At 40.8% G+C, this 27,129-nt stretch overlaps 3 protein-coding genes across 10 annotated transcripts in view; 2 read left to right on the top strand and 1 right to left on the bottom strand.

Moving 5' to 3' along the window:
- The window catches only part of fam171a1 (family with sequence similarity 171 member A1), a 61,552-nt gene extending 55,565 nt beyond the window's left edge, over positions 1-5,987 (top strand). For all 3 annotated transcript variants that reach the window (XM_085292143.1, XM_085292142.1, XM_085292141.1), the window contains exon 9: positions 1,836-5,987. In XM_085292143.1, coding sequence (XP_085148269.1) covers positions 1,836-3,413 — 1,578 coding nt within the window. In that variant the 3' untranslated portion in view covers positions 3,414-5,987. The remainder of the gene's footprint in view (positions 1-1,835) is intronic.
- A 1,710-nt stretch (positions 5,988-7,697) lies between these two features.
- On the top strand, positions 7,698-15,870 carry nmt2 (N-myristoyltransferase 2). Of its 2 annotated transcripts, none has more exons than XM_085292138.1 (12): positions 7,698-7,912; positions 8,230-8,344; positions 9,017-9,158; positions 9,609-9,727; positions 9,814-9,905; positions 9,992-10,108; positions 10,220-10,390; positions 10,839-10,947; positions 11,043-11,213; positions 11,297-11,464; positions 12,840-12,977; positions 13,401-15,870. In XM_085292138.1, the coding sequence occupies exons 1-12, from the start codon at positions 7,800-7,802 to the stop codon at positions 13,419-13,421; spliced, it is 1,476 nt and encodes a 491-aa protein (XP_085148264.1). In that variant the 5' UTR covers positions 7,698-7,799; the 3' UTR covers positions 13,422-15,870. The 2 variants fall into 2 exon arrangements, with proteins under 2 accessions (XP_085148264.1, XP_085148262.1); XM_085292136.1 differs by having other exon boundaries at positions 8,227-8,344.
- A 4,989-nt stretch (positions 15,871-20,859) lies between these two features.
- On the bottom strand, positions 20,860-23,465 carry LOC146564380 (ribonuclease P protein subunit p38-like). Of its 5 annotated transcripts, XM_085292133.1 has the most exons (3): positions 23,228-23,409; positions 22,904-22,987; positions 20,860-22,826 (listed from the first exon to the last, which is right to left on the bottom strand). In XM_085292133.1, exon 3 carries the CDS (start codon positions 22,811-22,813, stop codon positions 22,004-22,006), a length of 810 nt encoding a protein of 269 aa, XP_085148259.1. In that variant the 5' UTR covers positions 22,814-22,826; positions 22,904-22,987; positions 23,228-23,409; the 3' UTR covers positions 20,860-22,003. The 5 variants fall into 5 exon arrangements, with proteins under 5 accessions (XP_085148259.1, XP_085148260.1, XP_085148261.1 ...); XM_085292134.1 differs by lacking the exon at positions 22,904-22,987 and having other exon boundaries at positions 23,245-23,409; XM_085292135.1 differs by lacking the exon at positions 23,228-23,409 and having other exon boundaries at positions 22,904-23,213.
- Positions 23,466-27,129: the final 3,664 nt, after the last annotated feature.

Here is a 27,129-nt window from a genome sequence, read left to right as displayed (position 1 = left end):
GCTTTCTTTGCATTTGCTGTCTTTGTACACCCAGGCTTTCTACTTCAGGATCAGGCTGCGCTACATTAAAACAGGGTGTCTGATACATTATTTCACTCTTATTCTGCACAAAAAGACTGATTGTGTGTAGCCTACCTCAGCTGGACACATTAATTATTTATTTATTTAATGTATTAGGAAAAATCTGCTAAAATTACTCTTTAGTTAATTAGTAAATATATTTATTTCACCACTCTGTTAACTCTGGTTATTTCTAATGTGAAATAGCTGCAGGTTGGAGCGCCAAACCTTAAACTGATTCTGTCTAATAGCCTTATAAAATGAGGAAATTGCATTACATTAATCATGACATTACATCATATTAGGTTAACATGCGCTGTTTCCTCGGGATAAATAACCTACAAATAAGCGTCTGGACTTCTCAGTCATGACCTGGATGACTGAGAACCTTCACAGACAACCTACAAATAACTTGTATTCTGTTACCTGTAGTTCAGCAGTGTTAAACTAACTATTATACCTTCATTAATTACTGTGGGAATGCGTGACTCAACAGTTTTCATATATACAGTGGTGTATAAAGTGTTTGCCCCCTGCATATTTGCCAGTGTTTCAGATCATCACACAATTTTTTTAGAATTAGACAAAGAGAACCCGAGTAAAATGCAGTTTTTAAATGATGATTTCATTGATTAAGGCAGAAAATTTATCCAAACCTGTCTGGTCCTGCGTGAAAAAGTAATTGTCCTTGTAGTTAAATCATAAATCCACTGTGATTTTGAAAGCTGAGTTGAGTTTCAATAAAAAGCCTGATTACTGTCAGACCTGTTGAATTAAGAAATCGCTCCGATAGAACCTGACAAAGTGAAGCGGGCTAAACGATTTCAAAATGTAACACATTACGGTACGATTTAAAGAAACAGATGAGAAACAACACTGATACTGGCCCAACTAGTTATTAGGTTTTGGGGGCAATCACTTCTTGGACTTTTTTCCCCACTTCATAATCAACTCCTTCACTTAGAAACTGCATTTTGTGTTTACTTGTGTCATCTTTGTCTAATATTTAAATTTTTTGATGATCTGAAACATTTAAGTGTGCCAAACACAAAAAAGGGAAATCAGGGAGGGGGTAAACACTTTTTCACACCTCTATAGAACATAGAATCTACATCAGTTTATCATTTTTACAGCTTGTCGATGGAGGGAAAGGCAGTAATATGTGGCCCATGAAAAAGAGGGGAAAAAAGACCTTGGTACCTGGTTCAGCACATGTTGCTATGGGGATTTAGATGGGTAAAAACTGAAAGCTCTGGCTTTAAGCTCAACATACCTGACTTGCTCATAGCTTGCCCCTAGGAAGGAAAACGTGTATCGATGCTAACCTGTGCTCCTTAAGTGCACTGCATGGTTGTTTGTTGGTCCTGTGCAGAGCTTTGCTGTGGAGATCATTGTGCTGTAGCTGCGTTTGTGTGGTTGGTCCTTTAACTTGGCCCCTGGAGCAGAGAAGACAGGAGTCATAATAACAAAGAACTTCTTTGTAATAAAGTGAACCTGAGTGTTTCAAAATGTTAAAAATTGTCAGCTGCAGCCATGTTTATGCTTTTCCCCTCATTTTGATTTTTCAACCAATCAAAAGGCTGTTTTTATGGATAACAACACACCTCCTTCACCCTTCTTAACACAAAAGAACACCAAGATGGGACCAAACACATGAATTACTCACACTATAGCACTCTACGTGTTTGAAATTAAACTACAGTGTTTGTTATGGTTTGCTTCATGTGATGGTATTTAAAAACATTCTCACACCTGAATTTTGTTGTTGCCTTCAGGTGCAGCTGGAGCTTGTTTCCACGGGGACTGAGCCTGACATGACCACTCCGATGCTCAAGCCTTCCTCATATGAGCACCGAGACAATCAACGTCAACACAGCCTTATCCATCAAAACAAACACAGCCGCTCCTCTCTCGGCAACAACAGCCACCACGGATCATCTCTGGGCAATCTGACGCCTCGCAGCCGAGACTACCGACAGTCTGTAGAGACGTTTCAACTGAGGGCTGCTCTATCATCGGGGACAGAGAGGGGCTACCGTCAATCATACACCTCCTTCTGTTCATCTAGCAACCAGATTTCAGATGCGTTGTCATCCACTAATCATGGTCAAGTGTCAGCTACACAGCTTAGCAGTGTTGGGATTATTGATTGCATCTCCCCTTCATCTCCTCCGCACTCCCCCAGCAGAGGGGAGGGAGGTGAGTGCAGGGCTGCTGACCACCTTCTGTCCCGGTCTGTGGACCACCTGGAGCGGCCCAGTCCCCAGTTGCTCTCCCGGCCAGGCCAGCTGCTCTGCTGCGGCTCTGTAGATCTGCTGAGTGGAGGGGAAGGCTACTCAAGAGTGCGACCCACACTTGTAATCCCAGCACACTACATGCGGCTGCCTGGGGAGCACCCTCTGTCTGGTCAGGCGCTCCTGCTGCAGACTGACCAGCAGAGTGACTTAGAGACCATCCAGGCTGAGCTCAATGCCTCACATTCCCAGCAGCCCCTGGGGCAAACCCCCACTGACTGCGACCCAGGTCCAAAAAAGCAGGGTAAAGGCGAGGGTATCTCAGGCCTGTCAGAGTCTCTGTCTATTCCAGGAGCTCTCGGGGAGTCGGGTCTTGTGGAAATAAACAGCGAGGACACCTTGCTGGCTGAAAAGACTTTAATGGAGCTGAGAGGAGGGAAGCCTCTGCCTCACCCACGAGCCTGGTTTGTCTCCCTGGATGGACGCTCCAATGCTCACATTCGCCACTCCTACATCGATCTCCAGCGGGCAGGGTGCCACAACAACAACAACAGCACACCTAGTGCAGGAGGTCAGCAAGGTAGCAGCCGTCAAGGGAGGCATGGCAGTTGTAACGATGCCAGTCTGGACTCGGGTGTGGACCTGAACGAGCCGAGAGCGGGGCGCAGGGGGAGAGATGCTGAGCAGGAGGAAAGGGGGATTGAGAAAGACAGATCAAAGGGGGCGACGCCAGCCTCGGCCTACACTCAGCTGGTGTTTGTGGATGATCTGAATGTGGGAGGCTGTGAGGAGGAGAAGTGCACCCACAAGGGCAGCAAATCTGGACCTGTCTTGTCAGACAAAGGAGAGAGTAACAGAGTGGATCAGGGGCAGGGGGATGCAGTGGGTAAAACAGCTGAGGGAGTACAAATACAGGAGGAGCCACCCTCACTTTCCTCTGCATCCCCTACTTCTCCTCCGCCCCTGCCAACTCCAGAGGGAGTGACTTTCAGGACTGATCACGCGCTGCTGTCAGTGTCTCCGGATGAGGACGCAGCACACGATGATGCAGAAGAGGAGAAGAAAAGCCCCTGGCAAAGGAGGGAGGAGCGACCCCTGCTGGCCTTCAACCTCAAATGATTCACAGATGACAAAGGAAAGATTCACATTTTTCAAGTCTGTTTGAAGTAGAATGCCAGTTTAAGGCTTTTTTTAAGTTGCCATGCTGTTTTAAAAAAAAAAAAAATCAGCGTTAATTAAACAATCTCTTTCCCCTTCTGGGAAAAATTTATCAAAGTTAACAAGATGTTGAGCAAAGTTAAGTAAGGTTTAATCATAAAATCTCAGTGAAAACTGATCTTCAAGTTGAAATGAGAAGCACGCTAAATATTTAACATTTCAGACATGGGAGAGAGTCTCAGTATGCGTGCCATAAAGCAACGATAAAAAAGCATAACCACACTGCACAGCATTGCCGCTAAAAACTGGATTTGTGTGTTGCCGAGAGAGCTGTACCCCACCCCTCCAACTCATGCTCAAAGAATGAGGTGTCCTGATCCAAGCAGAAGTGGTGTTGTTGAGGTTAAAGTGTCATCGTGTTCTTATTATTGCTGTTTTGAGCATTTTCTAGTGAGCTAGGCAACTCACAAAGTCACATTAGAGGCATGCTCAGTGGTAATCCTGTCCACTAATGTGGCTGAATGCATCCATTCTGGGGAGTGCAACTGTGATTTATTTCCTCCACTTTTCAATACACTTCACTTTCAGAGGCAGCATCTTTTCAGGCACTATGTGGAGAAGGAAAGGTACTAGGAGGAGGAAAAATGATCAGGAAATACAAGTGCATGTCGGTTCTGCTTTGAAACAGACTTGGAAGAGTGTAAATCTGCCCGTTAACCACAACTCCTCCTCTGCTCAGACCACAACATGAAGGATATATGTGTTTAAATTGAAGCCGTTTGTTCTTAATATAGCACTGAATCAATACTTTAGCACTGGGAGCCCATCTGGTTGAGAAATGAACACTTCTGCTGGACTCTTAATGACCACTGTTGTACTTCACTTTTCATGAAACACTACATAAACAGACCACTCGTCAGGCGTGGCGAACACATTGCCTGAGGGGAGACATAAAGACGCTGGAGGCACGAAATTAGGATATTTTATGCACAACAAATATATGCCTTTTTAATAAATAGCCTTGCAAGCATAAATGAACTGTAGTAGAAGCAGTCGATGGGTGGTTCATGGAAAATCCGAGACTACAAAAAACTTTCTTTCTTGAGCCATATTGTCCTCAGTCCATTAGCTTAATCTAGTAACATGCAGCAACACTCGTTTGAAGGTTATAACCCCGGTTTGTTCACACTGACTGATGTCTGAGATTATGAAACATCTGTGCAAAACGGGGCAGCCGTGTTCGAGGGATTTACTTTGAACGGTTGGTGGTATGTTGCTAGAGTTTAATCTAGCCCATCAGAAGGCTTTGTGGGAGATAAGGTTTCTGGACTGAGGAGGTTTAACCACTATCTGCTCTGTAGCATAATCAGATAATGTGACACACCGCTATGCTGGTGGGTAAGGATGTAATACCACTTCAAAGCCACCCAAATTAGTTGTGAGGGATATTGGTATGAAGGGTTTTGTAACTGTTGAACCACTGACTGGTGTATTTTTTATGTTTTGCTTTGAAGGCTATGCATAACTTTTATATGGCTGCTTGATGCCTTTTTTTTTTGTAATTTTAATCATAATTTTAATTGCCAAACATGAAGTATTTTATCTGAGAATAGGCTATTTTTTTTTCTTTCTTTTAAATATGTTAAGGGCTTTTCCTCCGTACCCACCTTAACGTTCAAGCTATAAAAGCAAACGCTCGATAACCTTTCACCTGAAATGCAAACTGTATTTGCTTGCTGTGTTTCACCTCCATTTGAACCACTCACCCACGATCCAAGTGCCTTTGAATAGCCTGACTCTACAGCAACTGATTACCTTATTTATTTCTCACCTCCTTTTGCCTTCGTCCGCCCTCCCCCTCCTTCCTACCTCAGCCCTTACTTTCTCTCCTGCTTGTGAAAGAAAGCATGCAGTAAACTTTCCTCAGCACTAGCGTATAACAAGCTACACTGCAGACATCTCAGAAAATGTCTACCAGCTGCTGCAATCGTAAAATCCTCTACAGTAATCAGCAAGAGTTCAGTCTCCCTCAGAGTAAGCAGTTAAAGATGTTTTGTTTTTTTTGTGTGTGTGTGTGTGTGTGTGTGTGTGTGTGTGTGTGTGTGTGTGTGTGTGTGTGTGTGTGTGTGTGTGTGTGTGTGTGTGTGTGTGTGTGTGTGTGTGGCACTGGATATGTGAAACTACACTGCAGGTCGTTTCAGTGCATTTTCTTATTTTTGTGTTTTGTGGGTGAACGTTTGTCTGAAATGTGTTTTGCAGTGGCGGCTGAGGTGATGCTGACTGATCAACATGCATCCAGTCAAGGTTCACATAGACAAAGCAGCCATATTACAGAGTGTGTATAGTCTTTCCTTACCTCTGCCTTATCAAAATAATGTGTGTCTTTGTGTTATGAATGGCCTTTTCTCTTTTAGTTTCCCACACAGCAATCTCCCCTTTTAGGGTGGATGAGCAATACAGTATCTTTGAGTGTGTAAATCAGATGCTTGCATTATATTTGAAGCCTGTTATTCTGAATAAACAGCCAAACTGGAATTAACTGAGTGTGCATCTGTTTGCAAAATTAAACCTCTATATCTCTTTATACGCTAATCCAGATAGTAGTTAAAATGTATTCATATGGGCCACTTTATTGGGTACACCTTGCTAGAATCAGCTGGGAGCCCTTTTTGCTTTCAGGTGGCTGCATATCCATGATGGGAATCTCCGGTTACACCATTGTTTGACGATATGATCTTTGTATTAAGGTGCACAACGGCTTCCAAGAAGATGTCCCGCACACCTTTACACTACCAGCCTGAACCGTAGAATCAGGATGGCTCGATGCTTTTGTGGTGTTTACTCCAAATTACGTCATTACCATCTATGTTGCAGCAGAAATCAAGACTCACTAGGCAACGTCTCCCAATCTTCTGTTGTCCAGTGTTGGACTGTATACTCACTTTTTTTGTTTTTAGCTGACTGTGTGGTCTTCTGCTTCTGTGCTTCTGCATATCTTGGTCATAACGAGTGGTTATTTGAGTTGCTATCAACTCAAAGCAATCTGGCTATGACCTCTGGCCTCTTCATCCAGAAAGCTGCCGCTCACTCGACCATTCTTTGTAAACTCTATAGAGATGGTTGTGTGGAGAAAAATCCCAGTAAATTGCCAGTTTTTTTTAAAGAAACTGTTAAATTGACCTGTCTAGACCAGCCTGTTTACACACAGGGTGGTTCCCGGTGTCAGATTCACTTAAATCACTTTTCTTCTCTATTCTGATGTTCGGCTTGAACTTCAGCAGGTCATCTTGATCATGCTTGCATTCCTAATTGCACCAAACCGCTGCCATTAGATATTTGCATTACAGAGTAGGTGTACCTAACAAAATCGCCGTTGAGCGTAAATTAATGTCCTTTCTGAGGGTAATTTTCACCATTTTTTTAAAACAAATTTATTTGTAGTACTTATCATTATAAAGCTAGAGAACATACAATGGTAAAAACATTTCTCATCTTTATTTTCAGATAGGTCAGATATCTACAAAAACATATCAGTTATACCTCCATGGTCCTGACTACAGCCTTCCATAAGGACACCAACACTCCCAGACTCACTGAGGATGGTTTTTATTAACGGATTAATTAGATTAACTTAAGTAACTGATCGGGATCTGTGTGTTTTTATATGTATTTGATATAAGAAAACTGAATAATCCTAAATGATATCAAATCCCCGAAGTTGCTGTCTAAAACATGCCTTATGCAGCGCAGAGTTGTTATATTTTTGTACATTTAAACAGGTATTTTTATTTAATTGTAACCTTTAGGCTTTTTGTTTCTTCTGCTACATCATCAATTCTTTTCCAGGATGGTTTTGTTTACCTAATTTAAATGTGTTTAAAAATGTTGAAGTAGCAAAAAGTGCTACTTTGCACGTGTTTTTCTCATTGATAGTATGAATTTAGAACACACTTGCTGATAGTCCAGCAGATATCCCAGTATCTAGTTTTAAAAAACTGACAATTTATTTTTACTTTGTATTTTCTTATTTAAAAAAATAATTTTAGATTTTTGTCTTTTCTTTTATTACCTGTAATTTGTAATATGTATTTATTTTCCCTCTCAGTATCAGAAACAAGTGTCTAAAGTGTCTATAACATTTAAATGGCTATATGTTTGAAATAAGGTAAAAGTCTAGTTTGGGTACCACTTGGCTTCATGTTAAAGGCAGCAGCTCAGGTCTGAGTTCCCGCCTTTGGCCTCTAGGCGGCGCGATTTCCTTCGACATTTTCTTTGTTTTTTCCATCTCTCGCCCGCTCCCCGTTAGCTCTGTTAAACGGTGGCTGACTATATTTTTAAAACATTTTTATGATGGCGGAGGACAGTGAATCCGCAGCCAGTCAGCAGAGCCTGGAGCTGGACGACCAGGACACCTGCGGGATAGACGGAGACAACGAGGAGGAGAATGAGCATATGCAAGGGTGAGGGGTGGCCTGTCCGGTCGGCTCGGGGAAACGCAGTAATGATATTCCAGGCAGCCTGCTTGTGAGCGGCTAAGGCAGTGAGCCTGCTAGTATTAGCAGACAGCAAACACAGGCCGTCTTGAACTGTTTATAACGTTGTGACCTCTTTAAAGCTCTCCGACTGAATGACATGGCGGGCAACCATTAAGACAAACCGCTAGCTAGCTAACGTTAAGTAGCTGAGCTGTCATTCGTTGCTATGGTAGCTAACGTTAGCTCTGTGTGCGGGTCTAGCCAGCATCCATCCTCATCGTTTGTTTTCATGTCTGTAGCAGTCCAGGGGGAGAGCTGGGGGCCAAGAGGAAGAAGAAGAAGCAGAAGAGGAAGAAAGAGAAGCCAAGCTCGGGGGGAGCCAAGTCTGACTCTGCCTCGGACTCTCAGGAGATCAAGGTGTGATGGTGATGATGACCCAGTGAAAAGAGTGCACACACCCTTTTTTTAGGGCAGGGGATACAATACAAAACAAGGTTCTTTTAATATCCTGAAAATAAAAGAGGAGGGGTAAGAAAAGGGAAAGCAACAACCCAGAATTCAGCTTGTTTGCCGTCAATGTGTCATGGTCAGTAAGGTTTTTCCAGCCTTGGCATGCTCCCTGTTTGTATTCTGTAATGAGGTTCTAGAATGAGGTAGTTTATTTTGCTAAAAGGATATATCACAAACTTTTAGCCAGCTGTGAGATTTCTACATACTGCATGCTGCTTTAGAAAAATAAACAATAACTACATCCAGACTCTGATGTTCTGATCGGATGAAGAAAGCAAATCAAGCTTAACCAAATGATTTAATGACAGGGACTGTCATATTTGGGTTTTTGCATTTATAATTTAAAGATCATTGACTTCATCAATCATTTATACAGTGACATGATTAATCCGGTTTCTCTTGCTCAGTGGGAGTATAGTGTGTAGGAAAAGACCTGTGTAAACATGACTATAAGACTGTTTATTTGCATGCACTCTGATGTTGCCTCTCGTCTACATTTAGATTATTTAAAGCATCCAGTGTTTGGTTGAGTGATACAGACATTAAGTAATCTGTGTATGTGTGCCCGCTTTAAATCAGAACCCTGGGCTGCCCATCCAGAAGCTGCAGGACATCCAAAGAGCTATGGAGCTGCTTTCCTGCCAGGGTCCAGCAAAGAGTATAGATGAGGCAGCCAAGCACAAGTACCAGTTCTGGGATACTCAGCCTGTCCCAAAATTAAGTAAGTACTTAGTTAAATTCATTTAAATGAACTGCACTCCTGTTTAAATTGGTATTATTTCCTCTGTCAACAGAAATTATTTTTCTTTCTGCACCAGCGCCATCTGCTGGTTTTATCTCCTCAGTCTGCTGATTTAGGCCAGTATCTTAGAAACATGTCAGCTGCAATGTACAGTAGGGGTCCATGCATTCCCACTGGGCATGCTCAGCAGCATTAGATCAAGCTGTTTCCATAACAGCCATGACCCAACGAGTCAGGCCTTTGTGCAGCCACAGGCTGTGGGGGTTGACGCAGGACAAACAGCAGCAGATTTATATAAAGTCTGATGCCATCAGCGGTTTTGTGCATTGCTCACAGTTTAAGGACATGGAGTTTTATGAGGTCCCGTGGAAGTGTGGTGATTGGAAAACAGTTGCAAACCTTTGACAAAAGGCTGTGCTATTTTTGTAGATGAAGTTGTGACGAGTCACGGGCCAATTGAGGCTGACAAAGAGAACATCAGACAGGAGCCATATTCTTTACCTCAAGGCTTTATGTGGGACACTTTGGATCTCAGTAATGCAGATGTTGTAAGTGCAGTCTTTGTTCAAAATACACCAATGAGATTAATCAGATTAATCAAAACAGAATGATTTATTGTCACGCTCTTTTGCAGCTGAAGGAATTGTACACGTTGTTAAATGAAAATTATGTGGAGGATGATGATAACATGTTCAGATTTGATTATTCTCCAAACTTTCTTAAATGGTAAGCTTCTTCATGTTTATCACATGATGCAGTACAGTAGCTTTAAATGTATGCGGTTATAATAAAAAGATTTTTTCCCCTCTCAGGGCTTTACGTCCACCTGGCTGGTTACCACAGTGGCATTGCGGAGTGAGAGTGTCTTCAAATAAGAAGCTCGTTGGCTTCATCAGTGCCATCCCTGCAGATATACGAGTCTATGATACGTGAGTGTTCATTACTTATTGTATGCATTTGAGAACAGCAGTGATGGGGAAAGTGTTTTACTCATTCAATCCATCCTTTTGTTTCTTTTCTTTTCTCGCTTGTGGCTCCAGGCTGAAGAGGATGGTAGAAATCAACTTCCTGTGTGTTCATAAGAAGCTGCGTTCAAAGCGCGTTGCTCCTGTGCTCATCAGAGAGATAACAAGGAGAGTGAACTTAGAAGGAATATTTCAGGCCGTATACACCGCTGGAGTTGTGCTGCCTAAACCCGTGTCTACATGCAGGTATGTTATTCACTAGTCACACATGTTAAAATATATAAAACAAGGCACTCTCTTTTCATATAAAATTAAAATACCTTTATACTCATGGCATGGTCATATTTAACTTAAAGCTCTGATGGGGGAAAATTGAGTCTACTCTGAATCTTTTCCACCAGTAAAACTCCACCAGTACTTTACTGGTCAAGTTTTCCACTCTTAACCATAGGTTTGCTATTGGTGGAACAACACTAGAAAGATTCAGCCATTCAGTGCCATGAGAATATAAGCATTTTAATTTTTTAATGAAACAGAGTGCCCTGGTGTTTGTTTGTTTTTTGATATGTTAGCTTATACGTATCTCTTCTAAAGAGCACATCTAGTGGAAGTGTTTTGAATTCAGGAAGCACTCCTTTTTTTCTTTTTAATCTTGGTCTCCTGTTTTGTTTTTTTGGGTATTTTTTATCCCCAGGTACTGGCACCGCTCTTTGAACCCTAGAAAGCTTGTGGAAGTTAAATTTTCCCATCTGAGCAGAAACATGACCCTGCAAAGAACCATGAAACTCTACAGACTACCAGATGTAAACACTTACACTCATAAGTCCTGCATCTCGCTGTTCCTCTTGATAGCAGGAACTCTTAGAGATTTTCATTTTGCTCTCTCCACCCTGTGCAGAGCACCAAGACTCCAGGTCTGCGGCCGATGGAAAGGCGCGACGTCGGTCAGGTTACTGAACTGCTACAGAGATACTTGAGACGTTTCCAACTTGCTCCTTCTATGGGAGAGGAGGAGGTGGCTCACTGGTTCTTACCACAGGACAACATAATTGACACATATGTAGTAGAGGTGTGTGGATTCAGATTTGCACCCTGATGTTGATGGCTCTTCTGCACTTAAAGTGACATTGTTCTTGTTTTTATTTCCCTCAGGGTGCTGGTGGCATTCTCACAGATTTCACTAGTTTCTACACTTTGCCCTCGACTGTGATGCATCACCCTCTCCATAGGAGCCTGAAGGCTGCTTACTCTTTTTACAACATTCATACACAAACCCCGCTACTGGACTTAATGAATGATGCACTGATCCTGGCCAAACTGGTAATCTTACTTTCTGCTTTTAAACACTTGCCAGTACCAAAGACAACAGCTGATGAGATCAGTGACATAAACATAAACAGCAACAAGAAGACGCACGTGTGAGGAGGAAAAAATGGCACAATACAGACCAGACTGATTATATAGATGGATAGATATTTTATTTTATGAATACCAAGATGGTTTATGTACTTTTTTTTTTCTTACTTTTTTTTAACGCAAAGCCTTATAAATCATTGGGAGTCAGTGATGTTTGGTTAGATAGATGAGGAGTGAGAGTATGATCCAACATTTTACTTGTGCAGTAGAGGATAAAAGTGAGAGAGACTGACCCGGTCTGATCTTTATTTATTTGAGGCCAGAGCAGGGCTCTGTGCTGAGAACCAAGTTCCATGGTAGTTTTCTATTATCTCAAGTCACTTCCTCTAACATCAGCACTCAAGTTGATTCAGAGTTTCTGGATCTAGATACAAGGACATCTGACCAGTCAAACTTTTTATTGTACCGGAAGCTGAGTGTCTGATTTTACAAATGAAGAGTAAACTGTAATATTAGAAAATATGAAGAGGCTACACACAATAGAGAATGCAGGTGACACAGCTTCTGCAGAAAAGTCAGGGGTGTGAGAGGAAAAACAAAGTTTAGCCTATTTTGATGGCAGAAAGAAAAGCTGACAAAAATGCCAGTTGTGTGAGTTAACAGACTTACTAATATCACAACTTTACCATTAAGAAACACGAGAATCTGATGGGTTATAATCAAGTAGTCCAGTGTTCAGATTTGCATATCGTGGTCTTGTTTTTTGTTTTGCTTTATTTTGTTTTGTTTTTTTTCAGCTGCACCCTCCATGGTGTTGAATAGTCTAAGAGCATGTAAAGAACAAACACAAAAACAAAATTCAAATGTAGACTTAGGCTACCTGCGACTGATATGAAGTCAAGTAGAAATGGGTGTCCAGATTATATTCATGATATTATTGATTAAAAAAACTCAAGAAATAAAATTGAACGAAATAAACTGTATTTATTACTAATAAAATGAATGGTGAAGCTATTTTCACAAGACTTGATCAGTCAGTAGGCAATATAACTGGAATATAACTCAGGTTAGGTTTGCAGCACAAGTTACTATGGCGATGTACCCCGAGAAGAAGTGAACCACTTTCATAGTGCAGAAAACTCAGGGGTAACCCCCAAGGTTACTGGGATAAGCTAAAATCCTGCTGCTTCGTAGTACGGGCCTGGTGTCAACCAGCTGGCAAGGCTACTCTGAGCTCTGCATACAAACGCAAACTGAGAGCAGGGTTTCCCCAGATACTTTTGATAATTTTCTTGCTGCTGTGTTAGTTATCATGGTGTTTGTTCTTTGTGTTTAACAGAAAGGTTTTGATGTGTTCAATGCCTTGGACCTAATGGAGAATAAGGTGTTTCTGGAGAAGCTCAAGTTTGGGATAGGAGATGGAAATCTGCAGTATTACCTCTACAACTGGAAATGTCCCCCTATGGACCCTGATAAGGTCAGTCTCAGGTGGTAATCACACACCAACTATTGGTCAGCATCCTGTGATAAGACTCCATGACAATTAGTGGAAAAAGTGGAAATAGTCTTTGGTTCAGATCTCAGTAGAGCTGCTTCTTGTGCCTGATTGTGCAAGCTTCACAGTCAAATAAGTCTATAGCTTTGAAGCAAATCCACAGAGGCCTGATAAGGAGAAATCATCCTCTGACATGATTGAGTATGCCTTAGATCATGGAAGCCTAGTTTTGATTGGGAAAAAACACAGGACTTTTGGAACAATGTCCTTTTGACAAATTAGACCAAAGTGGAGTTTATCAGTGCAAACACCTCATACCAGCAGTCAAGCACGGAGGTAGAGGGTGATGATTTGCAATTGCTTTGCTAGCCTATGATCATAAAAAGTTTGATCTGTGTGTTTCAGGTTGGCCTGGTCCTTCAGTAGCAGCTCTCTTCACGGCAGCTGCATAAACTCGGGAGGCTCTCAGCGATCTCTGGAAATACCTTACCTGGACACGCAGGTGGCCCGAGCTAGACAATGAGAACTGCGACAGTAAATCCAACCTAGCGCCCGAGTGGAGCTTTCACTCGGCACTTGTATCATCAAAAACATTCTCAGTTCACCCGGAGGTGAAAACTCTTAAACCATCCAACATCCTGAATGTGAAGTCATGCTATGCCTGAGATACTCATACGACACAACGCTCCTGACATAAGCGCTCACGTTTAAAACACACACACACCGGTCTGACACTCGAGGATGCCTTGACATTGTGTATTCTGTTTTAAGTTCTTCTTCCTCAGTAGACACCAATGGACCGGCACGTCATTTAACTTTACTTACGTGGAACTATGTAAATGATAATCAACTAAGCAAGCAAGACCTGACATAATTAACAACTGTTGTAATTTTATTTATCCTGTCCATACAGTTACTGTTCCCAAACCCCTTTCTTCTCCTCCTTTCTGCTCCTGCTGCACTTATTTTTGCTCCAGTTTCATATCAGTGCGGTCAGTCGAGTGTCTCTGCTGGCTGTTTTGGGCCTCAGTAGAATTAGAAATGCTGATCTTAACTTTTAAAATGACAAACTGCAAACACTGAGAGGGAGGAAAAAAGGATTCATCCCACTGGTGCATTGATATACATGTGCTTTGTTAAAGAGCATATGGTAGTTAATTGTACATTTAAAGGCAGATCATATTTATTTGTGTAGTGTGAGTTTGAGGGGTTTGGGAGGGCTGATCCAAAGTATTCTCCTCATGAGTAGCTTAGAAGTCACCGAGTTTGTTCAAAGTGTTTGGGGGTTTGTTTATTTTTTTTAATGAATGTATTGCAGAGACGAAGCACAATTACTCCGTTCTTAAACATACAAAATAAATGGGTCCTCGTTTCAAATCAGATGGGATTGCCCTAGAATCTGAACAGCCATGTTTTTTTTTTATGAAAGACGGGCGCAGTTTTCACCTTATAAAACCGTTTCTAGAGCTGGCGTTTTTTAATACATTAAAACAACATGTTTGGTTGTACACTCTTTGTAGTAACAAACCCAAGCGTAGGGTTGTTTGCATGTCAGTGGTGTGCTGTCCAGTTAGTAAAGCTGTTCAGTTAGAAGTAATAGGAGCTGGTCTGGTCAGTGCATAAGCAGGGCAGTGAGAATGACGCCGGTGAACGTGGGGAAAAACTTCGATTTTATACAAAAAAATTTAAAGTTTCTGTTTAGAGCCAGGTTTAAAAAAAATGAGGTTTATTTACTATGGAAGGACTCTGTTCAGCAGCGGTTAAAGCAAACAGGGCACATCTTCTGTTACTTTGGTCACTGCCACCCACAGCAGTGGATAAACTGCTCTGTGCTTATTAAACAAAGGACTTGTTTAATCACGGGTGCAGTGGCATCAGCTTGAAGTGTCCTCTCCTCCAGATCCGCTTTCATTGACTTCTCTGGGTTTATTTTTTTTAATGATACTGTATTTTGTGTATGTTTCTTTTTTTTCTACATGTGTTGTGCAGCTAAGTGCGTGAAACGGTTGTGATATTTATAACTGTACCTTCTTTTTCTTTTTTTTAATGTCTTACATCATTTCTTTCCTCCTTTTCAGTATTTAAAACAAACATCACTGTCAGATTTGTGATTTAAGAGCTGGATGAGGATCTTTGATAAAACTGTTTTATTTTTTTGTCTGTGGTGGAGCTGCTGGTTAATTTAAATGTTCTAGTTCCTTAATGTTCACGGGGCTCTGCGTAACTTGCAAGGTAAAGAGGCTGCTTTTTATTTTAATGACTTTATTGTTAATATTTGATGTACTTTTCTAATCATCCCTTTATAGATTAGCCAGAAGAGGATAAATATTTGTCCTGTTGGTGCTTCAGGGCTCAAAGATGTTGTTGTTCTTTTTAAAAATCACTTAAAGGTTGAATGACGTTATCTTCTACAAACGTGTTCCTGGCATTAATTTAACTGAGAGTGGGTCGCTGGGTCAAAGCTGTGTGCCTCATGGATGTTGCTGTGTCACAGATGTGTTGCTTGCAGCTGTCTGAATGAACTGTGAGCATGTCTGTTTCGCTGCTGCATTGATTTATAGCATCAATGTTTCTAGCCACGCCCTTTAGCGAGAACTCTGTCAGAAGTACCTGCCTTATTTAAAGGTTGTTTTTTGGTTTTTTTGGTTTTTTTAAGGTTTGGAGGTGGGGTGAGGGAGGGTGTACTTTTGAAATGTCATAAAGCTTTCTCTAACTGAAGAACAATATTTTTATTCGATTCCATTGTAAGCTGTGAAAAAGCTGAAGAACTTGTACCAGCATCATTTAGACATGACCCCATGCAAATAACAATCTGTTTCAACACACGTCGGCTATACCAGCATGGATATTTGATTGAATAAACTCACTTTAAAAAGGAACACGAGTCATGACTCCTTTGTGACGCACTGCAGGAAACACTTTTTCACAGCACATATTTTGAATTTAAGTATTTGTAATTCAGGCACCACAGTGGTTAGCACTATTGCCTCACAGCAAAAAGGTCCTCAGTTCAATTCCACCATCAGGCTGGGATCTTTTCTATTTATTAATACTAATTTTATTAGAAATAAGTAATGGAGCTGATATTTTGTTTGGGATGTGTGGTGTTATGTCTGTGTCTGCAGAGGCAATGTCATTTCCTGCAAAGGATTAATAAAGGATCTTTCTATCGATCTTAATCTTTCCCCTCCAGCCATCGATTTTCTGTTTATCCGGGTCACGGGAGCAGCAGTCTAAGCAGAGGCACTCAGACCTCCCTTCCCAGGAGGGCATCAAGACATTCCCAATTCAACCAAGTGATGTAATCTCCCAGTACCTTTGTCCATCTATAGATATTTACAGCAAACTAAACTTGGAAAATGATCATTAAGTTGGCTCATTTTTGCCTATGAGGTCTAAAACTTCTGCTTACATTTCAACATGAATGTACTACTACTTTCTACTTAGTACCCGAGTAATCCAGCAGAACAGCTCCAAGATGGTGGTGGTGTAAAGGCAGCCCTCTCTATGATATAGAGGAAATATATTTCATTTGAGGGTCAAATATTACAAGCTCCATTTAAAACAAACAGCACTATCAAAATACCAGGAAAAACTTAATTGCCTTTAAAAAAAACAATGTGTGCAGACCAGCTTTAATTGTGGACAAATTGAAATTCAAACTTCAGTCAGGTATAAATATACCCAAACGGTATATTTATTTTTTTTCTTTCCACCAAAGTAAATATGATTCAATAGATTTTTGTAATTCCACGAAAAATCACCTTGCCCGGTGGGCCAATGGCCAGTCCAGCTATGGTCATTACGAGGGAAATTTCTTTTGCAGTTTGTCTGAAAAGATGGACTTGCGCTTCGGGATCCTTTAAACATCATCAGGCGCGTTGCTACGCGCTGTCTGTCCTGTCTGTGAGCTCACAAAGCAGCAGTACGGGGATGAATGACGTCACACACATGGATCCTCTGTCGGAATATAGTAAAACCGAGGACGGTTGGTTAGTTGGCTTAGTCCTCCTTTGATCGAATCAAAGGATCAAAGGATCGAAGAGAGCTGACGTCATGGCTGACGTCACGGTCGCTGCCAGAAAAATCTATAAATAGACCCCAGTTTCTTTAACTCGGCATTTCAAGAAACACCTTGTTGTTTTCACAAGCCAGGAATCCTTGGGAAAGAGAACAGTTTAACACTTAAATTATTCAGTTAGCGGTTTTGTTTTGTTTTTTGCGAAACTTTTATAGAAATGTCACAGGAACCGTCCAGCAATTCAGTGTCTCACAGAGAAATGAGAGAGGAAGGACCGTCCAACTCAGGGGAGAGAGGAATAGTCCAGGGCATGGAGCCCAAAAAGAAAATTCGCATAAGCGAGATAGAGGGGGTGCCCGTAAAGATAACACTGCAGATTGGAGCACTTGAGCAAAATGTGCATGAACTTGAGGAAACGCAAGAGTTTCTCCTTGAACAGAACAACACCATTGTTGTTCAGCTGTCCAAGGCTGAAAGCGAGAGAAATGAACTAAAGAAACGGAATGCAGATCTCGAGAAAGCTTTGAAAACTATTCAGTGTCAAGTGGAAGAATTACAGTTTTCAAAAACCAAAAATGCTGCTGAACCTGAGGGACTTGAGACTCCTGTTGCTCAACCACCTCAGGATGAGGTTCAGGGTACTGGTATGTGGCATCGTGGTGCCAAATGCCTACTTAAAGTAGGTTTAGGTCTTGCCACAGCGGCCCTTATTGTTCCTGCAGCTTTCTGGGTCTTCTCAAAGATGTCCACCTGACGTGAATGACCCAGCTGCTCCCTGTGGCATTGTGCTTATAACTGATGCGCACCTGCGGACCACTTATGTGCACCCCAGGTGCGTCCACCTCCCCTGCTTTCCAACCACGGTCCACCAACTACACCAACCTCCGATAACTATGCAGTGCTCTCCTTTAAGTTTTATTTTGCCCCTCACCCCCCAACCAGTCGCAGCAGATGACTGCCCCTTCTTGAACCTGGTTCTGCCTCAGGTTTCTTCCTGTGAAAGGGAGTTTTTCCTGGCCACCGTTGCCCAGTGCTTGTTCATAGGGGATCATTTGATTGTTGGGGTTTATACTTTAAAATGTCATTTTATTTAAATTATTTCAGGTGAGGGGTTCACTTGATAGGGAGCACAAAAAGCTGCAAATAAAATTTTTTTTAAAAAAAGGTGTATTTAGCTGCAAATCAAAAATAAAAAAAAAACAAATATTAAATTTCCCTACTGCTTCGTTTATTTACTTAAAAGAACAGCTTTAAATTTTGTGTGATAGTGTCATGGCCCTTGGTCAAGTGATCCAGGGTTTATCTTTTGGACTGTGTGAATCTGGTTTAATTTGTGTCCTTTGATTTAATAGTATTCATGGTTCTGTTTCTCGTCTCCCATGTGTCCATGTTGCTTTTGTATGTCGTGTCTCTTTAGCCGCCGCAGCAGTGGGCGGGCACATCCACATCATCCACGTCGCCGCCAACATACGTTGTATGTTTAGACCATTTATATCATTTGACATCCACAGGACATAGAGGTTCGAAAGACACTGAGTCATGCAATACCTTTAATGAGAATACTGTCAGTGAACACTGATGAGCTTCTGCTTCTTTAATGAGCCATAATTCTCATTAAAGAAGCAGGTTGGCTCATAAAGTGCTCTGTAGTTATCTAATGCAACTGCCATTTGTTTCAGGACATAACCACAATCTGTAATCAACACAGGGTTTATTGAACTGTCGGCTGTGCAGACAACATGGCACGCATGAAAAATGGGTAAGGACATTTTGTGAACACTCATAGTTGATGTCTTAATTATGGGAATAGCTACTATGTAATTGATGCTTCCTATTCTATCAGATAAGGTGCACCTTGTGTGGAAGTTAAGTTGGCTCATTTTTGCCTATGAGGTCTAAAACTTCTGCTTACATTTCAACATGAATGTACTACTACTTTCTACTTAGTACCCGAGTAATCCAGCAGAACAGCTCCAAGATGGTGGTGGTGTAAAGGCAGCCCTCTCTATGATATAGAGGAAATATATTTCATTTGAGGGTCAAATATTACAAGCTCCATTTAAAACAAACAGCACTATCAAAATACCAGGAAAAACTTAATTGCCTTTAAAAAAAACAATGTGTGCAGACCAGCTTTAATTGTGGACAAATTGAAATTCAAACTTCAGTCAGGTATAAATATACCCAAACGGTATATTTATTTTTTTTCTTTCCACCAAAGTAAATATGATTCAATAGATTTTTGTAATTCCACGAAAAATCACCTTGCCCGGTGGGCCGATGGCCAGTCCAGCTATGGTCATTACGAGGGAAATTTCTTTTGCAGTTTGTCTGAAAAGATGGACTTGCGCTTCGGGATCCTTTAAACATCATCAGGCGCGTTGCTACGCGCTGTCTGTCCTGTCTGTGAGCTCACAAAGCAGCAGTACGGGGATGAATGACGTCACACACATGGATCCTCTGTCGGAATATAGTAAAACCGAGGACGGTTGGTTAGTTGGCTTAGTCCTCCTTTGATCGAATCAAAGGATCAAAGGATCGAAGAGAGCTGACGTCATGGCTGACGTCACGGTCGCTGCCAGAAAAATCTATAAATAGACCCCAGTTTCTTTAACTCGGCATTTCAAGAAACACCTTGTTGTTTTCGCAAGCCAGGAATCCTTGGGAAAGAGAACAGTTTAACACTTAAATTATTCAGTTAGCGGTTTTGTTTTGTTTTTTGCGAAACTTTTATAGAAATGTCACAGGAACCGTCCAGCAATTCAGTGTCTCACAGAGAAACGAGAGAGGAAGGACCGTCCAACTCAGGGGAGAGAGGAATAGTCCAGGGCATGGAGCCCAAAAAGAAAATTCGCATAAGCGAGATAGAGGGGGTGCCCGTAAAGATAACACTGCAGATTGGAGCACTTGAGCAAAATGTGCATGAACTTGAGGAAATGCAAGAGTTTCTCCTTGAACAGAACAACACCATTGTTGTTCAGCTGTCCAAGGCTGAAAGCGAGAGAAATGAACTAAAGAAACGGAATGCAGATCTCGAGAAAGCTTTGAAAACTATTCAGTGTCAAGTGGAAGAATTACAGTTTTCAAAAACCAAAAATGCTGCTGAACCTGAGGGACTTGAGACTCCTGTTGCTCAACCACCTCAGGATGAGGTTCAGGGCACTGGTATGTGGCATCGTGGTGCCAAATGCCTACTTAAAGTAGGTTTAGGTCTTGCCACAGCGGCCCTTATTGTTCCTGCAGCTTTCTGGGTCTTCTCAAAGATGTCCACCTGACGTGAATGACCCAGCTGCTCCCTGTGGCATTGTGTTTATAACTGATGCGCACCTGCGGACCACTTATGTGCACCCCAGGTGCGTCCACCTCCCCTGCTTTCCAACCACGGTCCACCAACTACACCAACCTCCGATAACTATGCAGTGCTCTCCTTTAAGTTTTATTTTGCCCCTCACCCCCCAACCAGTCGCGGCAGATGACTGCCCCTTCTTGAACCTGGTTCTGCCTCAGGTTTCTTCCTGTGAAAGGGAGTTTTTCCTGGCCACCGTTGCCCAGTGCTTGTTCATAGGGGATCATTTGATTGTTGGGGTTTATTCTTTAAAATGTCATTTTATTTAAATTATTTCAGGTGAGGGGTTCACTTGATAGGGAGCACAAAAAGCTGCAAATAAAAAAAATTAAAAAAAAAGGTGTATTTAGCTGCAAATCAAAAATAAAAAAAAAACAAATATTAAATTTCCCTACTGCTTCGTTTATTTACTTAAAAGAACAGCTTTAAATTTTGTGTGATAGTGTCATGGCCCTTGGTCAAGTGATCCAGGGTTTATCTTTTGGACTGTGCGAATCTGGTTTAATTTGTGTCCTTTGATTTAATAGTATTCATGGTTCTGTTTCTCGTCTCCCATGTGTCCATGTTGCTTTTGTATGTCGTGTCTCTTTAGCCGCCGCAGCAGTGGGCGGGCACATCCACATCATCCACGTCGCCGCCAACATACGTTGTATGTTTAGACCATTTATATCATTTGACATCCACAGGACATAGAGGTTCGAAAGACACTGAGTCATGCAATACCTTTAATGAGAATACTGTCAGTGAACACTGATGAGCTTCTGCTTCTTTAATGAGCCATAATTCTCATTAAAGAAGCAGGTTGGCTCATAAAGTGCTCTGTAGTTATCTAATGCAACTGCCATTTGTTTCAGGACATAACCACAATCTGTAATCAACACAGGGTTTATTGAACTGTCGGCTGTGCAGACAACATGGCACGCATGAAAAATGGGTAAGGACATTTTGTGAACACTCATAGTTGATGTCTTAATTATGGGAATAGCTACTATGTAATTGATGCTTCCTATTCTATCAGATAAGGTGCACCTTGTGTGGAAGTTAAGTTGGCTCATTTTTGCCTATGAGGTCTAAAACTTCTGCTTACATTTCAACATGAATGTACTACTACTTTCTACTTAGTACCCGAGTAATCCAGCAGAACAGCTCCAAGATGGTGGTGGTGTAAAGGCAGCCCTCTCTATGATATAGAGGAAATATATTTCATTTGAGGGTCAAATATTACAAGCTCCATTTAAAACAAACAGCACTATCAAAATACCAGGAAAAACGTAATTGCCTTTATAAAAAACAATGTGTGCAGACCAGCTTTAATTGTGGACAAATTGAAATTCAAACTTCAGTCAGACCATATTCAATTGTATAAATATGCATGAAACCAAATGCAATGCTACTAATCTGCTGAAACAATGAATGCAAACCTGAAGGTCTGAGGGTTCCCCAGATAAAAAATACTTGGCAGAAAAGTCTAAACCTTGTTCCCATAAACCTTTTTTTCTCTTTACGCTTCCAGAAATTCTTTATATAAACTATTCACATAAGTAATGTCCAGACTGAGGCTGCAAGCACTGTTCAAAAACCAAAAAATAAACAACACTGGAAACTCCTGAGCTAAACAGTCTTTAAAGTTTCTCTTTCACTTTACAGCTTTTTCTTCGGCTTCCCTCTCTTTTTCTTTGCAGGGTTAGCAACGATTCTCTTCACCTGGAGCGGCTGCAGAGTGCAGGAGGGAGACTCTGACACCTCCTCAGATTCACTTTCCAGTTTCCTTTTTTGTCCCCTTCTTTCACCACCTTCCTCCTCCTCCATGGCAACAGGTTCTTCAGGCTTAGCACCTTGCAGCCATGCCATGTCCAATGTAGGCACTCTGGGCTTAATGGCATCGACAGTGTCGGTAAACACCCCATCGTCACTGGAGGAGCACCGTCTGAACCCGAGGGCGAGCACGCTTTTCAGCCCCAGCGGCTCCGACACACTCTGGCTCAGGCGAGGCACCTGGCAGGCCGGCACTCCTCTGGTGGTGCTCAGAGCGATCAGGTGATTAGTCATGTGTTTCGGTTTGACAGACTTGCACACGAGCAGCAGTCTGAGTTCGTTTCTCTCCAGAGCCTTGGTCACCTCGTTGATGCCGATGGCCAGCTGCTGTCTGGCTGCCATATCTGTCCAGCCGTTTTTGGAGGAATCGCTCACCTGGGGAACAGGTTGTGGTGCGACATCAGGTTTTTTGCTTTTCTTTTTCCTCCATGGGCGAAACACTTTCACTTCTTTTTTCTCCAGACCCATTGAGATCAATTTATCCTTCAGAGTTTTCAGGATGAAGTGCATGTCCTCTTGGGGGAGCGGGCTCCATTTTGAGGCAAAGGGTGAAGTGAAGGAGGTCTTGGCTGGAGTCTGCTTTTTGATTTCCTTTTTAGTCGGCTTTCCGGGAGCTGCCATGACTGTTTGGAGCATAAAACAACCGACACTGTAACAAAAGAGAGAAAAACTGCTTTAGAGTCTGGCAACCAATCACTGGATACTTTATTAAGTACACCCGTTCACCTGACTGGTAATGAAGGCAATCAGATGAGTTCCCTGTACTTAACCTCCACAATCACCAGATCTCAGAGAGAGCACCTTTATGATCTGGTGGAACAGGAGAGTCACATCGTGTATGTGCAGCCACAAATGTAATGCTGTCATGTCAACATGGGTCACATGTTGATCCCCCAAGAATCTTTCATGAAGAAATAAAGCAGTTCTTAAGGCAAATGGGGGTCCAACCCAGCACAAGGAAGATGTATGAACTGGCCAGTAAATGTAAATAATTATTGATGTTAAATTAAAGCACAGAAATGCCAAAGATGAGTTAAACAGCTTACTCACATATAAAAAACGCATACCGAATTTCGGATCTTCTTCGGCTCTAATAAAAAACTTTTCGCTTCTGCGAGTGTTAAAAACAAACACAGCCGCCGTTACCTGTAGTTAAAGCAGGTAACGCATTTCTCCTCGTCTTCTTTACAGCTTCAGCACAGCTGCATGAGAGACACACAGGGCGCTGCCATTTTGTTTCAATTTAAATAACTTTATTTAAAAAGCCCCACAGCGCCGAACAGCGGCGAAAGGGCGACACGACAGTCAAATCATCAAAGAGTCAGCGAAGGCAGTGAAGGTGGAGTTTGAGGCGGCGAACAGTTATCTGACACTGTAGTGTCTGATGTAGGGAAAAGTGCATGAAGTCTCCTTCATGAATCCGCTGGAGTAAAAGTGCACGAGCACAGGAAATAGAAAGTAGGCTTTTCTAAACCAATTAATCAATTGGTTTAAATGCACTCAAAAGTGATTTTTTACACCAAGCAATAATATGAATAAAATGAAACATATAAAATAAAAAGGTTTATTTATTCAAATACTTCATTAAAAGGTTAAAAAGGTATTTAGGTCTTTGCGCATATTAAAAATGGTTCCTGTCGTCTATAATTATCAGTTCCTTTGATCGAATCAAAGGATCAAAGAGAGCTGACGTCACGGCTGACGTCACGGTCGCTGCCAGAAAAATCCTTAAATAGACCCGTTTCTTTAACTCAGCATTTCAAGAAACACCTAGTTGTTTTCGTAAGCCAGGAATCCTTGGGAAAGAGAACAGTTTAACATTGAAATTATTCAGTTATTGGCTCAATATATAAGACAAAATAAAGAAGTAGAAGGTATTAATATCCATGAAAAGGAGCATAAATTAGAATAGAATAGAATAGAATTCAACTTTATTGTCATTGCACATGCACAGGTACAGGGCAACGAAATGCAGTTTGCATCCATCCAGAAGTGCTTTAGTGATATAGATATATTACAATATATATTAGCAATAATATAGATATGTGAGTATATTACAGAAATGGGTCTATTATGGTATAATGTACACGGTATGAAGTATGTTGTGAATATTCTATAACTATAAGTATGTACAGGCTGTAGTGAGTACAAGCTATGTACAGGATATGAACAGGATATAAATATGAAAAACTATACAGAATATGAAATAAATAACTTTACAGAATCTGGGGTATACAGCTATACAGAAATGGGAACTATGCAAGTTGCAAACAGTTGTAGGATTAAAGATTATCGAATGTACAGAATGATTATTTACACAGAGCTATACAGTAGTGCAGTTAAGAAATTAGCCTGCTATGCAGATGATATTTTAATATTTTTGGGTCAACCATCAAATTCTTTACCTAAATTAATGCAATCATTTGAATACTTTAGTCGACTATCTGGATAGAGGGTTAATATGAGTAAAACACAATTGCTTAAGTACAATTATATTCCATCAGAAGAAATTAAAAATAAGTATCAATTAGCATGGCAAACAGAGTACTTTAAATATCTAGGAGTCATAATACCTAAGGATCTTACAGAACTATTAGAATGAAATTATTTACCAATACAGAAAAAAATTAAGAAAGATATAGCGAGATGGAATTTAATTCCATATTTAAGTTTATATTCGAGAATAGACTCAATTAAAATTAATATTCTTCTTAAATTATTATATTTATTTCAAACACTACCAATAGAAATTAACCAGAAACAGTTTAATGAATGGGACAAAATTTTGTCAAGATACATACGGCAAGGAAAAAGGCCCCGAATTAGATTTAAAACCCTACAACTTAACAAAGGAAAAGGGGGGTGGGGCTTACCTTCTCTTAGGGAATATTATTGGGCAGCACAATTAAGGCCTATGATATGCTGATGTAATCCTTCATACGATGCTCAATGGAAAGCCATTGAGGAGGGTCTGACTTCCATCCCCATACAAGCTATTATAGCAGACAGAAGCTTGCAAAATTTAATAAAAACTATTGAAAATCCATGGATCAAGTTGACTTTTAAAATTTGGGAAACAGTAATAAAAGAATATAAACTAGAAGAGGATATAGCAGTTCTTAAGTGGTGTGCATATGACACACATTTTGCTCCAAATAAATTGGACACCAGATTCAAAGATTGGACATATAAAGGATTAACAGCTTTATGTATGGTAATGGAGGATGGGAGACTAATTAGTTTTGATAAAATGAAAGATAAATATTCATTAGAAACACAGGATTTTTATAGATATCTACAGATGAGGCATTTTGTCAATAAAACGATAAAAGCTAAGGCTGAATTGAGTAAACAGCTGCTAGACGTATTTAAAAGGGCATATAGTTCAAATAAAAATAGAGGTATTTTAGGTGACCTCTATAAAGGATTAACAAATATGAAATTACACTCAACCTTGTATATCAAAACAAAATGGGAAATTGAGGGAGGAATAGAGATAAAAGGAGGATGAGTGGACAACAATATGGGCATATCAATGGAAACGTAGCAGCTCACAGAGCTGGAGGGAATTTGGGTGGAAATGCCTGATAAGATATTTTATTACACCTCACCAAAAATCTCACTATGAAGGTAACCCTCCCACTTGCTGGAGAAATTGTGGAAATACAAATGCTAATCACCATCACATTTTCTGGGACTGTTATGTTATTAAAACTTAGTGGAAGGGAATACATGCAGCAATACAAGAGACATTTGGAAGATATTTACCTTTGGAAAGTAAAAGTCTATTATTTGGACTTATTCCAGAAGGATGGACAAAGAACGATAAATACTTGTTTAATATTTTACTGGCAGCAGGAAAAAAGCCATCACAGAAAAAAAAAAGAAAAAAGATTTTGACTTTGTTAACTACTAGAAGACTAGAGGAAATATTAGTTACATTAATGGAAACAAAAACACTCCCTATATTTATTTATCTTTCCTTTTTCCTTATGTATTTTTTATTTATGTTGTTTTGCTTCTTTTTCTTTGCTTCTTCTTTCGTTCTTATTGTATGGATATTTTAGTTGTTTAAATATAGAAAAAAAGAAAAAATATATGTACTGAAAGATAGCTGAAGTTGATGGTATTGTATAGTGATTCTAAAATGTCAATAAAAAAAAGAAATTATTCAGTTAGCGGTTTTGTTTTGTTTTTTGCGAAACTTTTATAGAAATGTCACAGGAACCGTCCAGCAATTCAGTGTCTCACAGAGAAACGAGAGAGGAAGGACCGTCCAACTCAGGGGAGAGAGGAATAGTCCAGGGCATGGAGCCCAAAAAGAAAATTCGCATAAGCGAGATAGAGGGGGTGCCCTTAAAGATAACACTGCAGATTGGAGCACTTGAGCAAAATGTGCATGAACTTGAGGAAACGCAAGAGTTTCTCCTTGAACAGAACAACACCATTGTTGTTCAGCTGTCCAAGGCTGAAAGCGAGAGAAATGAACTAAAGAAACGGAATGCAGATCTCGAGAAAGCTTTGAAAACTATTCAGTGTCAAGTGGAAGAATTACAGTTTTCAAAAACCAAAAATGCTGCTGAACCTGAGGGACTTGAGACTCCTGTTGCTCAACCACCTCAGGACGAGGTGAACCTTACCATTTTCTTAAAGCCAGAAATCAACTTTTTTCGGAGCAACTTACCACGAAACCCAAAAACTGTAAATCAAAGCAAATTGCTGATTCTGTTTTCCACAAGTTGCATTTGAGTTGAACATGTTGTCAAATAGGTTAGACTTTGGTTAAGAGCTTTGTTTTGAAGCTTCTTATCCTCTGGGAACAGGTAGATGTCAACTCCATAAAAATGTGTTGCACAGCTTTAAATGTGTACTTGAGTTCTTTGGGAAAATCCATGTTGAGCCCATAAAGTAGGCCAAACAGGTAGGCAAAGGCAGTGGGAAGGTCTGGCAGA

This window comes from Mchenga conophoros, linkage group LG11, assembly GCF_057382185.1.
Source record: "Mchenga conophoros isolate Kocher_MC1m ecotype Shallow Benthic linkage group LG11, M_conophoros_male_GT1.1, whole genome shotgun sequence".
Classification (NCBI taxonomy): Eukaryota; Metazoa; Chordata; class Actinopteri; order Cichliformes; family Cichlidae; genus Mchenga; species Mchenga conophoros.
Note: the sequence above shows the minus strand (reverse complement) of the source record. Positions and strands in the feature narration are given on the sequence as shown.

Bases quoted from the DNA above. Each gene is read 5' to 3' on its own strand.
- nmt2 (XM_085292136.1), top strand. From the start codon at position 7,800: ATGATGGCGGAGGACAGTGAATCCGCAGCCAGTCAGCAGAGCCTGGAG. The intron at 9,728-9,813 runs GTAAGTGCAGTC...GCTCTTTTGCAG, and splicing joins ATCTCAGTAATGCAGATGTT to CTGAAGGAATTGTACACGTT. The intron at 11,214-11,296 runs GTGTGTGGATTC...TATTTCCCTCAG, and splicing joins TTGACACATATGTAGTAGAG to GGTGCTGGTGGCATTCTCAC.
- LOC146564380 (XM_085292132.1), bottom strand. From the start codon at position 22,813: ATGCTCCAAACAGTCATGGCAGCTCCCGGAAAGCCGACTAAAAAGGAA.